General features: G+C 40.4%; 2 protein-coding genes across 4 annotated transcripts in view; both read right to left on the bottom strand.

The window, feature by feature from the left end:
- The window catches only part of LOC136780555 (uncharacterized), a 35,216-nt gene extending 27,574 nt beyond the window's left edge, over nucleotides 1-7,642 (bottom strand). Inside the window, exons 1-2 of one of the 3 annotated variants that reach the window (XM_066739002.1) lie at nucleotides 7,187-7,642; nucleotides 6,543-6,878 (exon numbers count right to left, since the gene is read on the bottom strand). The gene's annotated coding sequence lies outside the window, so the exon portion shown is untranslated. The remainder of the gene's footprint in view (nucleotides 1-6,542; nucleotides 6,879-7,186) is intronic. The other 2 variants (XM_066739003.1, XM_066739004.1) reach the window with 2 other exon arrangements.
- A 7,045-nt stretch (nucleotides 7,643-14,687) lies between these two features.
- Nucleotides 14,688-16,974, bottom strand: RfC3 (replication factor C subunit RfC3). The gene is made up of 8 exons (XM_066738817.1): nucleotides 16,830-16,974; nucleotides 16,679-16,743; nucleotides 16,481-16,608; nucleotides 16,251-16,413; nucleotides 16,026-16,185; nucleotides 15,757-15,968; nucleotides 15,605-15,682; nucleotides 14,688-15,532 (listed from the first exon to the last, which is right to left on the bottom strand). Exons 1-8 carry the CDS (start codon nucleotides 16,865-16,867, stop codon nucleotides 15,384-15,386), a joined length of 993 nt encoding a protein of 330 aa, XP_066594914.1. The 5' UTR covers nucleotides 16,868-16,974; the 3' UTR covers nucleotides 14,688-15,383.
- Between the last annotated feature and the right edge of the window lie 304 nt (nucleotides 16,975-17,278).

The raw sequence follows: 17,278 nt of genomic DNA, 5'->3' as shown, positions 1-17,278 counted from the left end.
ATAACTATTAGAATTTACCAATGGAAGTGATTCATCGAAATCAATTGAATTTTTAATTAGCGGCAAATCCGTGTGTTAGATCCCCTGTAATTATTCCTTACGATCAAGCCGAGTAATGATAGTACAGTGCACGCTTATCAGTGATTACGCGTCAATTGGCCCGAATGAGCTGGTTCCCCGCTGTTGCTGAGCTTACCATCCAGCCGTCAGAGTTGCTTAAATTCGAAACCGAACATAATTCCGATGGATCTGCCAACGAGCCAGCCCGGTTCGATCGACTCCCTTAATTAAGAATACGATCGGCCAATCTGTTTCATCCCCCAATTCATAGCTACGTTGCAAGGGTTACTTTCGTTAACGCACCCCCCCCCCTCTTCCTTTTTCCCTAAATTTTTAAAAATCCTTACCCATAAATAACTCATGAATTACCACTTACCTCTCGATATATATATCTAGGTCACTCACACTTTATCACGATTTCCTCTTCCCACCCCCTTTAACACGTCGTTTATTCTCACCAAGAAATTATTTATAACTCTTTTTCCGTGCAAAAACTAGGTTAATAATTTTCATCGAGTTTTTTCTCAAAATCCTAGGGGAAGCCTTGAATAAGAAATGGACGATAAATTTGTACAGATGCTGGTTCCTACACACACACACATATATATATATATAACGGTAAAGAAGGGGAGAGCGAGGCTTGAGAAACCTAACCTAAAAAAAATGAAAAACAAGGATATCAGCGAGAAGAAAATAGAAGAGAACGAATTGCAGAAATTGGCCACTGATAATTAGATCGGAGGACTCTGATAAGATTCATTGGAGAGATTCACTGGTGGGATTGCTCGTTAAAGTATTTTCGATCGAATTACCGGCGTTGCTTTCTGACGAGAATGCAGTCTTGGGTAATGCGGAGTTTAACGAGCTTAAAATGAATAATTTGTCGTGTCGCAGCACGAAACCGAAAATTCGTCGGGATTTCGTGTCACGGGAAAACTTGCTGTGTTTAACACGATTCCTGAAGGAAACGTGGTGGGAGTGGCTAAGGAGAGGTGGATAGGGAGGAAGGAAGGTTGGAATGGAAGAAGCATCGGGGCTGAAGTCACGAGCAAACATCCCACATAATTGCAGAGCGGAAGTATCAAGTATTAAATCAATCGATACTAGGCACCCCCGGAACGTGATGGCTGAAGAAGCGGGCGTCTCTGACAAACATCCCGTTAATCAGCAAAAATTATCCAGCTTTCATCTTGAAGGAATTTTATTCTACCATGCCCTAAGAGTATCAACCTTTCCCCCTGATTTTTCACTTGCAGCGTGTGCAGCATCTCAATTTTTAATTATATGCAAAATTGCCTTTAAAAATTGGAATCAAAGGGGAAATCGAAGAGCGATTAAATAAACTTTTTGTAAATTGTTGATTCTTCGGAATATTTTTGAGCAAAGGAATGTATACATAGCGATGTAGTCGAATATTTTTCTTGGAATTTTTATTTCAAGCCAGTGGATATTAGAGGCTGGAAAATATTCTTGAGGTTTATTGGAATTAAGGGAGACACAGGTTTCCCTGAAGTATTCGGGTTATTTGACGCCTAGCTTTTCAGTGTTTTGATTTTCATCACGCTTCGACTAACGTGAATGAACCGAATTAGATTTTTATCACGATGTGTACCTATATCGGAGGATCGATGAAAACCTGCCGAGGGATATTGATGAATATCAAACTTCCCATTCTGTAACGCCGAGCTGTTTATGGAATGGCGAATGGAGTCGTTAAATATTGATTAATTATTGCTCGGATTACTCGGCAGCTTCCATCTGAATTCTTTGTCAACGCCCAGTTCATTAAAACACAATCTGAACTAATTCAGATACGTGCCCCAATCGTATTAATCATCGGACGCAAAAATTTCATTCGCCAAAACAATTTGCGAAGCTACATCGTCCTTTTATTCTTCAAATTATTCACAAGGTCCATTCATGGAAACAATTCGTACGATTTCATCGTTCGGTTTTGCATCATTGTTATTTGCAAAATTCAAGTATGAATTTGAGTCATCCATCGATTCACGCAATTTTTAATCGAATTCCTGTAGCGTGGATGGGTCGAAACATTTTAATTTAAGGTCTGGTCGTTTTCACTTTGCGAGTGAAGAGTTTGTCGGGTATAATTCGTGTTTTTCTACTTGATAAATTTCTAAGAAAGTGTTATTAGTAATTGCGCCATAAATCTTGGATGGGCTCCAAATGAACATGGACTATCGAACGTTTCAAATGCGAGTCCTTCCAGGGGAAGATAAATGGCATTGGAAACGTGACACTTGGAGATAACCAGGGTAAAACTGTACCGCGGACCACGCGTTAATCCGAGCCTTAATTAAGGAGTCGCCGCAAACTCGCCGGTGTCGACCATTAGGAAAAACTTGCGAATACAAAATCGACCTGATCCACTGGAATACTCCTGTAATGTCCTATCATTTATCCTCGGACAACTCATTCGTCACAATTCATCGTTTATTCACCGTGTTCATCCGTAGCGTTCATTAAATCTGGAAAAATCCATCGATTTCCAAAGATCAATTGCGACACAACCCTTGAAAACTCGACGTTCGCACGTTTATGCACTTTGCTCGTACACAAAAAATCATCCGGAAAATCCTGCTGATCAATTTCCCACTTATTCGTAATTTATTCCGGGAATTATTCAGTTTTCAATATGCCAGTTGTTCGAGTTTTCAAATTTCTCGATGATGATAAAGAAGTTAAATACAGTTTTAATGATTTATTTGACATAACAAAGTGGAGGCAGTTCTATAAATGTCACCGAGCATTAAATCATCGACAGGCGGTTATCCATAGCGTGCCTAATCGCTCAAGTTTCCTGGCTTCTCCTCGTCAGTTAGGAATTTCTTGAAATGAGTAGCCCGAATGCGTTTTTAATGCCCTCTCCCAGATTCGCCCATGATAGCACTTGAGAGTTTGTCTTCAAGTATGCGTGTGCGGTTGCTGCAACTTGCTGACGAAGTTACAAAGCTTATGCAGTTTCCACCGTTAAAGCTCGTCACACAAGAAGCTATAGGTCAAAAGGCAGGGAAAGAGCCCCCAGCTTATCATAACCTAGAAACAACACTTTTCCTCTGTATTTCTTCTTAAACATCCAGCAAATTCCTCCTCCATTCTGGCAAAAAAAAAGATCAAATAAAAGTCGATACAAAGTCTAGCACATATATATATATATATATGTAAAATAAATATAAAATATTCAATGGAGAAAAGTAGAGTGAAGAAAAAAAAGATATAACCTTAAAATCTCTTCGAGAAAAAAAGAACGTTTGCCGCAAGGTAGACACGAAGTTATTTGTGGAATTTTGTCATAACTCGCATAAGTCGGGGTATAAATTTATCTAGGTAATTTCAGGAGGCAGTTTTATCGCGTAATGTTGATCCAGGATGACAGGGAGTAGCCAAAATTACAGATGGACCAACGTAATTTACGAAACCAGGTGTCTGGCATCTTGTAGCGTTTACACCCAGTTTGGATGGCGTCCAGTAGTAACATCCGGTCCAGCAGGCTCCTTAACTTCGCAGCTTCCTCGGTTACGAATGCTCTTCCGGCTCGACGTGACTCGTTTCCTGCCGCAGCCCTTCTGTCTATCAATTTTTAAGCATCGAGCCTCCACCCTAAAACTAGATAAATTGGAAGTCAGGAGCTTATTTTTAAACTCGCTTCACGTATAAGAATTGAAAGGAGCTGATGGAGAAACAGTTGGCTGAAAAAGAAGCAAATATGTAAATTTCATCCATCTCGAGTGATCGAAATAATGTGTTTTTGCTGGAGACGGGCAAGACCGCTGGAAGGAAGATCGTAGGCTCGACTGGAAGAATGACGACTATACACGGGAGAGGTACGTGGTCTGTGTAGTCCCAATTACATGCTCGAAGGTAGTTTCATGGCGAAGAGGCAGCAGCCGATTACACCGTGTTCATTCGCGCGAGCTAACTAACCGGATTATTTCGGAGCCGTCGTCGAGTGTTTATTCGCGTGCTCCGTGGTCCGATCGATCTTTGTTGCCTGCTATAAACAAGAATTATGCCGCGTCAGAGTGGTAACGCTGCCGGCTGACGAGCGCTAATAGCTCCACGATGCCAAGTCATCCAAACCACTGCTCACTTCAGCCTCCTCGCGAAACTTCACAAAAGCAAAACGTACGAGCCATCAAAAACCGTCATTCTCAGCCAATATGTCGTCTTTATCGTTGGGAAACTTCTCTCTTCCTTCAAATAAGTCAACTTCCGCTTTTGATGCTCTTCCAAGATGGCGCCGCCGATACTCATAGGTTAGCAGCTTGACGGCGTTCAAGCTCCTTCCATCAAAGTTCACCGCCACCGATCACTCTCAACCAGAATAATCTCTGATTTACTCTTCCCAGCGAGTATTTATAGGGTGGATTCGTTAAGCTCATTTGCGGCACAATAGACTTTTGTAAATTCCCCATCCTCCATCTTGCAGCGAGCGAGTCGTGGCTGCTGAGGGAATGGGTTGGAGGCAGGGTCACTCGCCCGATGGTTTGAAATTTGAAATAAAGTGTCAGGCTTCCTTCTTATGCAAATCAACTGACGCACGTATATAACACTGGCTATAGAGAGAAATCCAATAGTTGGCACAACTATATAAGTCCATGGTGGGTATAACTATTTCATTGCATTTTGAACTTCTCCTATTCCACGGTAAGGGAATCGTCCCGGATTAATGTGTTCGAACGATTTCTATTGAGAAACGTCCCTTTGCCATTGATATGTAAAACAGTTGTAAAACTAATCTCCCAAACGTCGGATTATTAATTCAACCACCGAGAGAGAGAAGCATTTGGATGGATCATTTTTACCTCCGGTGCTGCCCTCTATGGCCCCAACCTCGACTGTCTTTACCAAAACAGTTTATTTCCCCCCTTTTCTCCGAGAAAACCCAAGTCCTGTTTAGTTTACGCGAGCTCCGTGAGATTCTCAGAATCCCGTTATTATATAACTCAAGGTAAGCGTTCTCAGAAATCCCAGCATGCAAAGTCTTGCCATAAATGTCAAGTGTAATTGAGGTTTTACGGTGCACCACGAATGGGTAATACTTGCGCGATTCCGTGCTACAGTGCAGACTCCTAGAAAGTGGAGGGGGAGGGGAATGAAGAGGTAAATATAAATCTAAAAACTATCTTGGTGGTAAAAATTGGAGGGAGCTAATCGTTGTTTAGTATCGGCAGTCGCGAGTGAGACAAATATTGACTTACGTCCCACTTGTAAAGCTGTTAACGTGTATGGGTCGTGGCTAGATAACGAGAGCTGCTGTCGGAGACCGAACTCGAAATGGGAAGTTACGGGGGAATGGCCTGGTCGCGATAGTCAAGCCTGTTTACACTCGGGGAGAGAGAACTGTCGGCCAGAGACGTAGTATAATATGTCTCCTGCCTAAAGTTACGTTTACACTTGACACTCACCACGGAACCTTATGTCGAGCACGTCTACTTCAAACTACTTCCATGTACAGTTCCACTGTGAAGCCCTCCCTCGAGCAAACCTTAGCAAAAATCGCAAACGACGGGGCTCGCAACGAGAAATGCACTAGTCGAGGTTTTATTTTCAATCGCACCGTTGGAAAATCGAACGTTCCACGGAACGATATGTCAAGGCATCACGGATATTGCAAAGCTGGTTAGTTTATTGATCTTACAAATATGTTAATGCAAATCCCGTGAGTCCCTCGGGTCTCATGTTATAAATCTTCCACTTGCTTCTCGTGGCTTGCATCAATCGTTCTGTTTTTAAGGACTTCCGATAGTATACAATATATATGTATATAATGCCCACCCATTTTCTCGCCCGAGTATGGTTTCCCCAGCAACCAAAACATTCATCGACGGCCTCGCGGAATTCTGCATGGGAATACCAACACCTTGCAAGTTTATTCTATGAAAATAATCTAGACATAGTTCCTTAAGAATTCTCTTTGATATTCGTGTGCTTGTAAAATGCCATTCAAGATTAGTACCATAGAAAATTATTTTTTTAAATTTAATACTATATTTTCGCAATGCTTTCCCATACCAACTTCATGTAGTTTTTTTACGGGTTTTTGTCCGATAATTTAATCGATGACACAAATGTAAATAAAAGCTCAACAAATATCTCAAGTTGGTTTGCCAGTTTCCGATAATACAATAACGATGATTGGCGAGGACAGAAGTAACCAAAATTACCCTTGAAATACCCTTGAAATACGTATTCAGTCAATTTGTAGTCAAACATGTTATTAGGTAAAGTTTAGTCTAAATAAATCCGTTTATTTCATTTTTTTTCTCTTTCAAACTAAATTAACTTAATTGCCCTGACAGTAGAGCATTTGGTATAATGTATCAAAAATATAGCTAAAATATATCTGTTCCTTTGTAATAATTTAGCAATGTTACTGGAATATATCTGAAAATTTAATATAGTTAAGGTATAGTCTGCAGATCAAACTGACCTATTATTAATATTGACGTAATACTTACATGTCCAAGGATCCGCCACGTTGAACGACTCGCTTAGGCACTGAAGGCTACTGCGTCCAATCTCCGTGTTTAGGTTAGGATTTGTGTGTGCAATTTCCGTCGTTTCTGTCTCGTCTCCGCTTCACCGCCACATTTCGAGTTCACCCCTGCAACTTCCCGGGCACAGCACTGGATGAGACTGGATTTCACGAACCGAAGGATGCACGATCCTCACTTTACGCTCAATAATCATCTAATTCGTCGACAGCACACAAAACGTGAGCAAGAAACTCCTTCGATTTACCAAGGGGAACCCCACGCATCACCGGTCAAACGCATTCTGCGATACAGAAATTTCTGCGGTCGAAAATAAGAGGTTATAAGCGATTGGTTAATCTGGCATCTCGAGACCCGATAGGCTATCATTCAATTAGTCCGTTAATGTTTAACGTAAAATTAGTCTGATTGGTTAATTTGACAAATCACGTGATGAGCCAGCCACTTGACCAATCATCCCACTCATTCCGACTCTCGCTTGAACTTGTCGCTGAGTTTTTCCCAAACGGCTAGGATCATTGGCCGGTGGTTATGAATCGTGGAACAACCTTTCATCAAGAGTAAATCATGAATTTTTGCATAGATATAAAAGCAGCAACGGACAGTACCGAACGTGTTTCAGGCGTGTCGGATTCGAGGCAAGAAAAACCGTTCGCTCACACCGAAATGAAATATCATTGAAGACACTCATCACGTACCATACATTCTTGTTTTTGCGCTGAGAAAAACGCGTTTGAGAACGGACCCCGCAGTGTCGCCGGTGCTGGTTACGAACAAGTTTCGACTCGTCGAAATAGGCGAGTTACGGAAGGAGCCTCACTCGTACCCCACTAACCGAGAACGTACAAGAAGATGCGGACGATATTGCGCTCACCAGGTGTCGTTAATTTTCGTGCAGTTCGCTTTTTAGCGTATTCGTAGCAGCGCGAGAAAGCTTCGAGTGGTTGGCGCGAGGTTATGTCAGTGTGTTTGGTGACACGGAAAATGGTCTCGGAGGGAGTCGATAGCGATTTGGGAGCTCGTGGAATCACCAGGAGTCGGCGTTCCCAGTGGGAGACGCGTCCGATCGAGGGAAGCGAGCGAACTGGGCGCCAGACACTGGCTGGGGGCGCTGGAGTAGGGGGTGGGGGGGGCTCCGCAGCCGGGTGGGTGCGCGCCTGCTGGCTTCCACTCGCCTCCTCCTCGGCTGCGCAGCACGACCCGGCCAAACCCAGCTCTCTACCACCACCGGCGGGCACCCTCGAGCTCCAGCCACCCCAGCCAACCCCCATCGCCTCCCTCGCCCCACATCGTCTACCTCTTCCCCCCACCACCGCCACCACGGCCTCCTCCTTTAAAGGGTGGCCACCCCGCCAACAAATTTTCGCGAACCCGCGCCGAACCAAACTCGATAATGAATTTTCCGAATTGCCAGAAAGGAAAGCACGAATTGCTGAATTGTGGAAGCTCGTTCAGGCGTTCCTGGATACCACCGGGACACGCGAGAGGCGATTTCGAGGACTCCTCGGCCACTGTTGTCGACAGATCGACGACAGGTTTTTTTGGCATCATAGCCTACCTACCATCGTGCAACTCTTGAAACCAACACAGGCTCGTTATGGCCGATGAGATAATGGGGTTACAAGCCCTGGGATATAACAGACCCTACTGATTTTTCGGATAATACCGGGATATCATGGCACGAGAGGTAGTGTCGTAAATGTTGTGGAGGAGTATTTAGTAGTTAATAGGACTGGCTTAGAGGTCAGTCCCGTACGTTTCTTCATGGGCATCTGGGTTACCATATTATGGATCATTCGCCAGAGTTATGATAACCTAATGTTAGAAAATAAAGGCTATATCCGCCTTTTATACTCTTCCCCGTAAATTTGTTCATTTTCTTTTTCTTTCGAGAAAATGGCTCGAGGCTATAAAATGATTTTGCTGGTTCGATTGGACTTGGCTTTTTTTTCCGAATTAGCTGGACTTTATTTATATTTCGCAGTTTATAGCACGGGGAGCTGTGCTTATTTTCACGAAATATTTTTTGATATCTTATGTAAGGACCAAGGAATACTCCTTTAGCCATATACTTCTGTTGTTTTCTAGCATAGACATCGAATACAGTCTCGATGCTAGGGACCTTTGTTTCGGATATGTCGAAAGCACTCTTTACGTTCCAGCGGAAAGCTATACGCGAGGGTGGCGTAATAAAAAAAAGTAAAAGGGACATAACTTGTCCCAGTTTCTTGCCGGCGGAACCACTCCCGTTCTACCCCTATGCGAACGGTTTGCTTAAATTGCCCTGCAATCAAATACATATAAAAGCACATTTGGCTCTTTCCAACTTAAAATTTTATGAAGAATCCAATTTGCCGGACACGTGTATATCCAGGAAAAATCCCGGTTAATCGGCCATGCATTGTCAAAAATTTTGGGGAGTGCTCGAATCGCCAGCGACGATGCTTAAATATTCGTATTGAATATTAGCATAAATTCCGGTTAACCTAATGGCTGGCGATTAAAATGGCCCCGGTAAAAATGGTTGGAGAGTTAGTGCGATTATTCCAAAGTTGGAATCGAATGTCAGTAGATAGGATCAAATGCACGAAGCAGCTTTGCGAGCTTTTAGTGGAGCTCCTTGCACCGACCAGCAGTAATTTACTTCAGAAATATTGCATTGGAATCATAACTACTCGGAAAGTTTCTTTACATCCACGAGCCATATTCGAGCTAACCTCAAATTTACCATTTACCGGTATCTCAAGGAATTTTTTCTCCTCAATTTAATGGAATTCTGAAATTCATTTCGTTCCTTGAATTTATTCCGATATTTTCTTGAATTTATTTTAAGCACGAGTCCCTGTTAAAGACATCTATACGAGTCGACGGTGGAAAGTATGCAACCAGCCGTCGAGCTTTTCGTAATTTAAGCCAGTTCTTACGAGTCACGGAGCATATTCTGTAAGGACGTGCATAGTTTCATTGACGGCCAGCCGCGAAATGGTCCACCCTCCTCCAGACAACGGATGAGAAGCATAATGACAGTGAATATCAGACTAACGCCCCAGCTTTCCCTGACAATACAGAAACATTATTTCTAAAAGCTTCCTCTCACCATTTTCTCCGTATGCTGGATAATACAAGTCTGCACGACCAACCATGGTCGAAGTAACTATGTTCTGCAAATCCCTGTGAAAAAAGTCATTCTCTTTAAATCCTAGAAAGCCTCGGTATTACTGAAAATTACTCAATTAATTCGGCCAAGTATAGTTTAGAAACTTGCGCCAGCGGTGAACAGTTAATTGAAGCAAAGCTGGTAAAATCGATAATTGATAAAATCTAACGCGTCTATGATAAGCAAGACTGGTCGGTACTTTAATATGGCGTTGGTTCAACAGCCGTCAAGCCGGATAGTGGAATAGGGAATTAATCCGAGAGTCGTAAAATGCGAAATGGATGATTGATGGAAACTTGAGATGGGTCAGGGTGCCAGAGTTTGCAGATTACAGCCCTGTTACCCCCACCTGGCGAGGTCCATCCTGGTCCGTCCGTCCACTGGCCGTTCAACTACGGAGAGACAACTCCGGGTCAACCTGCCGCTGCCATCAGCATAGGACTGTCTCGTTCTAACACGAAAATTTCCCAAAGCCAAAAATGATCGATACCTCTAAGGCATTAATCCACCTCTACTTGCCCGCATTGGCCCGAATCTATTTTAAGTGACGAATTTCCAACAGTATCGATTATGCCTGTAATTGCGCGTCTATGAAATTCCCACACTATCAATTCTGGCGCTGTCCAAAGTGTGGCTTGGCACATTTGTGCTTTTTATGCCGGAATACGCTGCTCTCACGACGACGGGTAAGATCGGAAGACTCCAAGTGACAAGCAGCGCCACGGAGCGGCAACAAGCGGAATTATCGAGAGAAGGCGCTACGTGCGTGGAAAAGAGAGGTTAGCTTTTTTCCATTCGATCGATCCTTTGAGTCTGATTTTCGCGGGGGCCGTTCGTCTCTTTGTAGCAGTCGGAGAAACTCGCGCCGGGCAAGTACGTGATGGACACAGGTGGAGGATAAACGAGGAGTTACTGGAAGATTGATGCAAATAGCATGGATTTTCCATCGACTGGCTTATATCTGGCCCCTTTTTTCCCACGACTGCCCGTCTGAAAAGGAGTAAAATAAGAACGTTTACTGCGGCCATCGAATTCTGGTTTATCAGCCTCTTGAATCGGTCTCCCAAGGAATCGCTGCTGGAACGAATGATTGATCGTGAAACTTTTGCTTAGGTGGAAAAAAAATTACATCAATCAACGGTACCTGTATCTGGATTGTGCCAAGGGTTACACTTTACACCTGAGAGAAATCTTATTATGGAATATAGCATAAATGCTGATATGTAACAATGGACGAAAGAAGAATACGTTTTCTAGCGTTTAAATTGATAGTGATCCGGCTGGACCGAGTTTCGGACCGTTGGAATTAGCTATTCAGCTCCATTCACGTCGTACGAAACTGATCTTCCCATAGAGGGTTCTACGGAAATCCGGAACGAGACGAGAATCTCGGGTGTACAAAGGAAAAATCGTTGCTACTGTTAGTAAATGCGACTAATAATGTATATAGTGAAATCAGATGACTAGGTGTAGAGTCGTGCGCCAAGTGGGTACTTCTGAAATAAATCAGACGAACTGTGCAACTAAAGCAGTTGATTATTTAATTGGTAAACACCAAATATCAAAGGATACATACAAAATACGTATAATTCGGATGCAAACGTCATAGCTATAATTATATTTTTTATTAGTAATAAACGAGAACATTCCCAAACAGCACACTTGACTAAAAGTTATCTTATAGACATTGTTTAGTCATCCAATTGATTAAAAGACACCTAAAAGATGTATTTAAGTCATTTGGTGCTCAATGGGTTTTTATTAAGCGATGTTAATTGATCATCGATTCTGATTTATAATTAGTACTGATTTACTAAAACTTCTGGTAGAATATACGATACAGATTGAGTTTCGACCGAGAGTCCGCTTACCACTATATTATCAATCGTAAATGATCCAAGAGAAGGATAAATCGGATCACAGTGGAAGTGGTCCGCGATTATTCAGACCCACTCGTTTAACCTAACACAGCGATGCCATTCAAGCTCCTAATTCCGGCTGGATTTTTGAATGAAAATCCGATTTCTCGGGAAAAATTCTCGCCTAGCCTGGAAGTCCTGTAAAAGGTAAAATAAATTTCGATATCGCGATTCGCCTTGATCGAAGCTTGGTAGTTTCGGTGAATGAAAGCTGCCGATACTTCTATTCGGTCTACTAATGAGTTTGTACGAATCAATTGACCCCAAGAATCTAATTTATTCAAGTCCTGATAGATCCACAGTGATGCTAAACGTGTTGCCAGCGAAATACATCAAGTTCCCACCTATACGTGCAACTAATACACGGATGTCTCGTCAGGGGAGTGCAGATGACGATTATATGCTGGATAAATCCATGTAAATGGCGCCATACCGCTGGTTCTGAGTGCTTCGGCATGAAGTTCCTCTCCAACTAAAATCGCTTGTAAATTAAAGCTTCCCAAATCGTTCTAAACATATATATATATATATATATATGTACAATAAACTGTCATTTCAAGATGTAAAATAATATTTATTTTTTCACAACGAGTAATTTTTCAGCTACTACACGATCTTTTGTTCATACATATATATATACGAAGCTCGAGTAAAAGGTTAAGATTTGCCGAGGTTGCTATTTCGGGAAAAGGAAAAGTTGGCGGATTTCTGTGGGAGAAAAAATATATAATTCCATGCCAAGAAAGGTGAAGTTTTTACGGTACGATATGTATGCACAAAAAATTGTTTAAGCCAGACGAATGACGCTGGTTGGCTTTGGACTTTGATATTTTCCAAGTTTGTGTCAGGCCAAGTAGACTTAGGTGGGGGCGGTCGGAACGAGTGGAGGGGATGGAAGATGGAAACAAGAGAGAAAGCAAAGTCCAAACGAATTCAACTCCTTCTCGTCTAGGTTCCCGCCCTTTTTACTCCCCACGCCACTGGCATTTCAATCGCGAACTGTCGAAAAGTGAGATATAGCTAATCGGCCGTGAGCTTCTCACCTCTCTGCACACACGCGCTTGGAAAATTCGATGTGATCCCCTTTGTGGCCGCCTCTACCCGCTGCCCAACTCGGACCATTGTCGATTGATCTGTTTTTTCTGATCCGATCTTTTAATGGTGGTCTCCAAATTCCGATAATCCCCGCACCCGCGATCACAGAATTTCACTCTGCCTATTGGTTTACCCTTTTTTCAAAGACTTTTAACGACTTCCATTACATCCACTTCCTAAATTGACAAAAAAAGGAACAACGAAAAAAAACACTCGAATCTACCGAACTTTAACGCAACACAACTGACACATGGGGTAATAATCTCCACGAGACGAAATTTATGAAGTTAGGTTATGACATTGTGCAGAATCTACACAGTAAAATCATAAAATGTAATTAAATAAAGGCTATTTGGGACACGAGAGTGTATTTTTGCGTGGATTTTCATAATTGTGGCTAATATTAAAATATCATAAAGCGAGATATGATTTCGATAACAAATAACACGTGCATCGGTCGGTTTACACGATATTTTCAATATTTTCTCTTCTGTTTGCTTGTGCATTTTAACGGATTGACTGGTATATGATTACAGCGTATACGTTTCTCTCCCAATAAATGCTTCCAAGTTTATACAAGATCGGAGTCAATGCGAAATTCACGCAATATCACATTCGAATGTACCACGTGACCTGTACGTAACGGATTATGAGATTGAAAGGATTAACGGGTGCTGTTTGAATTTAAAATAGTGAAGATGGCGCTTTGATTAGGACTGCAATTAGATCACACAAGGCAGGAGGCTCTATTTGGTAAGTTCGCTCGAATGAAAATTTGATTAAGGCTTAGAAAGAAAATTTATGGTAATCGGTACACGGTCATTTTACGGCTGAGCGATATTCGGTCAAAAGGGGAAGTTGGTAAGAGGATTGCCATGTTGAAGTTAAGGTTATAACGAAGATTATAGTCACTCGCGGCGATGTAGTTAAGGCGGGATGTCTTGTAGTGATATACTAATTGAATTAGTTATTTCGAAGCGGAAAGTGGAAGGTACGTATACTGTAAGTTTTGCAGGCAGAAATAGAGAGAGCAGAATCGATACGAAGTCCAAAAGTTCTTGTTAACACAAACTTTGGCTCAATACCGCCTCTGAGTGTAAACCGTGGCGTTATTTAATTACTAATTTGGGCCGGGCGACACGCTTCTCCAACAACGATACATTTTTTAGCAATCTTATTCAGCATCGGACTTCCCAAGACCATAGTTTTACTTTTGTTACCATTTCCCTCAGTCGACACAACCAAAGTTTTCCACGCGATGAAAGACTCGGTAATTATGTTATTTATCAATATTCCACGTTTTCTCATGATTGTGAAATGAATCTTTACTTTTCCTCTTGAATAAATTAATTGTGGACTGATGCTCTAAGTGGACAGTATACATATATATATATATATTAAACATATAACAAAGCTAGAACTAATCTTGGGTAGTCCGAATTTGGAATTCCATAAATTAATAAACTTTTGATAAGTATTCATTCGAATGCATTTTTGCATTTGGATTTAAACTCTGAAAACCCCTGATTCTCATTGTTGGTGCATCGATCCTTTTTATCAAACTGAGATTTATACACCATTACGGTCTTTTCAGCTTGCTTTTATGTTTATGTAAACCATTTCTGATCGCGCGTCAAAAGCAGAACAAATAAATCCGCTCTCTTTAGTCGGTATTGATTCGCCGAAAGAAAAATAAATCCCCAAATTGTGTCGGTAGCATAAATTATTTGTTCCAGACCAAATAATTATTTTAAATAAAAAAAAAGGAAAAAAAACAAAACAAGAAATAAAATGCCAAAAATGCACGCAGCCATATGCAAATTTTGCAGAGTTTTTCCATGTTATTTATTAAAGAGGATAAATTCTATGGGATAAATGGGAGTCCTGCTTTATGATGGAAAAAATGAAAAAGTAAAGTCAGTGCTTTTGTTTTTATTGTTAAAAAAAGGGAGGACCGTTGAAGAAAATGTCGTGACAGGAATTAATTTAACTTTTCAGCGAGTTTCTCACTGTTTATACTCGGGCAGGAAAGCGAAAAGAATTCACGTGTGAGTCGGGAGAGAATTTTTCGGGAAAATAAATAAATCGCATACCTGAAGATTGAGCTCCACGCAACAGACGTTTGGACAATTGCGTGCTGATTCAGTCGAGTATGCTATGGGTTGTGAGGACTATATGGGTGAGGAATAAAATGCGAAGGTGTCCGTGCACGGCAACTCACACACGAAGAAACGTGTATAAGCTCATCTTGCTCTTTACCGACGAAGCAGAATTCTCCACGTCACATTTTATTTTATCTGCCAACGATTCCAGTCCGACGTGACACGACCTATCATATCTCCATCAACAAATCAAAAACTCTATATCCATGAAATCGGTCGTCCATTCTAATTGCTTTATTTTTCAGTTTGAAAAATGTTAGCTACATTGCTCGAAATTTTAAATTGAATTACATCTCTACTAACTCATTCTGATTACCTCGTTTAAATATTATGGCAATTTTTGTTTTGTTGATTTTACTCATAGAAAGATCAATTTTATGAGAATAAAAATTTTATATTTCTGTTTGAATCACTTATTACGTAATTATAGTATAAAAATATATGCTGCTGAGACTTTTTATATATATCTTTTTCACGCTGGAGTTTCAATATCGCGAGCTTTGTAAAATGCCGCCACTAGCGCATTCAATTGTACATTTTCGCTACTGCCTGCCGCAACTCTCACTTCGATCTCAGCCATTTTTGTTATCAGTTCGATGAGAGTGGCATTTGGAAATTCGACTGAAAAGGAAATTTCCGTCCCAATTTTCATTTACATATACTTTCTTAATTATTTTTGTTGAGTATACTTACTTTTATTTATACACACATGGAGCTCTGTTAGTATATCCTGTAAGGCCAGACCTTTTTCCATCTTCAATTCTTTAATTTCTGTTTGTTGATTGAGGAAAACTAATTGAAAGATTTATTGTAATAATTGCAATTTGTCTTATTTTAAAGGATACTGCTATAGCAGGATTGATATGGTTCATTCAGAAGCCAATTTGCAATATTTGTAATATCAACTGGCAAAGGATGACCTACACAAGTATAAACATTTTCTTCTGTGACATAGCCAAACGCAAGCCAAGTACTTTGTAGAACATTTATAACTTTCCTCATGTCTCCTCCGCTCAGTGTTATCAAGGCTTCTTTTCCATCGTCAGACACCTTTATGCTACATAAAATTTTGTTGTTTATTTTTGTATATCCCTCCTAAGGTTTAAATACTCACTTTTCTTCCTCTATGACATAATTCAATCTTGGTAAAATTTGATCTCGTGCCAATGGGCCAAATCTGAATTTAGTACAGCGAGATTGAAGGGCAGGAATTATTTTACTCAGATAATTGCATATGATACAGAATCTAACATTATCTGTATACTTTTCAATGACTAAAAATAAAATATATTTTGTTTAATTCTACAAAACACAGCTGTGTCTAAATTAATACACCTACTTCTTCTAAGGGCATTTTGAGCATCGTTTGTCATAGCATCGGCTTCATCAAGAATGATTAATTTATATCCAGATCTGTACATGGTGCCTGTACTTGCGAAACTCAAAATTTGACCCCTTACTATTCCTATACCTCTATCATCAGATGCATTCATCTCTAATACCTGTACCAAATCATTAACATAATTAAGAGAAAGTCAAAATTCTAAAGGAATAAAAACTGATTCAAACCATTGAATTAAATTGAGCTGGTGTATATAATTTACGAGCACATGCTAAAATTGTACTAGTTTTTCCAGTACCAGGTGGCCCATACAGCAGTAAATGTGGTAGTTGATTTTCATCTATAAATCTGCTAACTAATAGATGAAAATAAAAGTTACTTTTAATAAAATATACAAGTATAAAATATGAAATAGGTATACTTACTTGTTTGAATAATCTCTTCATGAGAAATAAGATCTGTCAGAACCTTCGGTCGATATTTTTCTACCCTACAAACAATTAATGTAAGTTAATAACCTAAACGAGCAGCTTGTTACTTAACCTATTCATAAATTTTAAATCCAGGATAAATTACCATGGTAAATTTGTTTGTTTATTACTACTAGAACTCATTACTTAATTTATTTAAATCTCTTTAGAGATTTGATTTACACTATGAAAATAAGGAAAAAACCGCCAAAGCCGGCAAAAGGAGGTTTGAGTTTGACTAATATCACGCCGATCACGCCATACCATCGTTGTACACAGTATACATGGAACTTCCAAGAGATTGGATAATTATTTTTTTATCAGTTTTAGATAAAACAGAAAGCTGAATTATCTGACGTTTGGCAAAAATGATGTCGGTTTCTTAAAATATTGTTTCTCCTCATTTAATTTGAAATAGAATTCATTAAACAAAGATTTAATATTAAATTAATATAGCTTATCATCTGTCAAAAGGTTCGAATCCTTCGAATATACTGTGCAAAAAAAAATCTTTTAATATTAGGAACAAATTCAGTTTATTCCAAATAAATGAAT

The sequence above is a fragment of the Prorops nasuta genome, unplaced genomic scaffold (assembly GCF_024137725.1).
Source record: "Prorops nasuta isolate Cenicafe-Biocafe unplaced genomic scaffold, Cenicafe_Pnas_1.2 PNAS00019, whole genome shotgun sequence".
Taxonomy (NCBI): domain Eukaryota; kingdom Metazoa; phylum Arthropoda; class Insecta; order Hymenoptera; family Bethylidae; genus Prorops; species Prorops nasuta.
The sequence above is the reverse complement of the archived record's forward strand: the minus strand, read 5'-3'. Positions and strand labels throughout refer to the sequence as shown.

What these genes read in the sequence shown, in the direction of transcription:
- RfC3 (XM_066738817.1), bottom strand. Translation starts at nt 16,867, where the DNA reads ATGAGTTCTAGTAGTAATAAACAAACAAATTTACCATG. An exon ending in ATATCAATCCTGCTATAGCA is followed by an intron (nt 15,683 to 15,756) that starts GTATCCTTTAAA and finishes ATCAACAAACAG; the next exon opens with AAATTAAAGAATTGAAGATG. An exon ending in CCATGTGTGTATAAATAAAA is followed by an intron (nt 15,533 to 15,604) that starts GTAAGTATACTC and finishes TTTCCTTTTCAG; the next exon opens with TCGAATTTCCAAATGCCACT.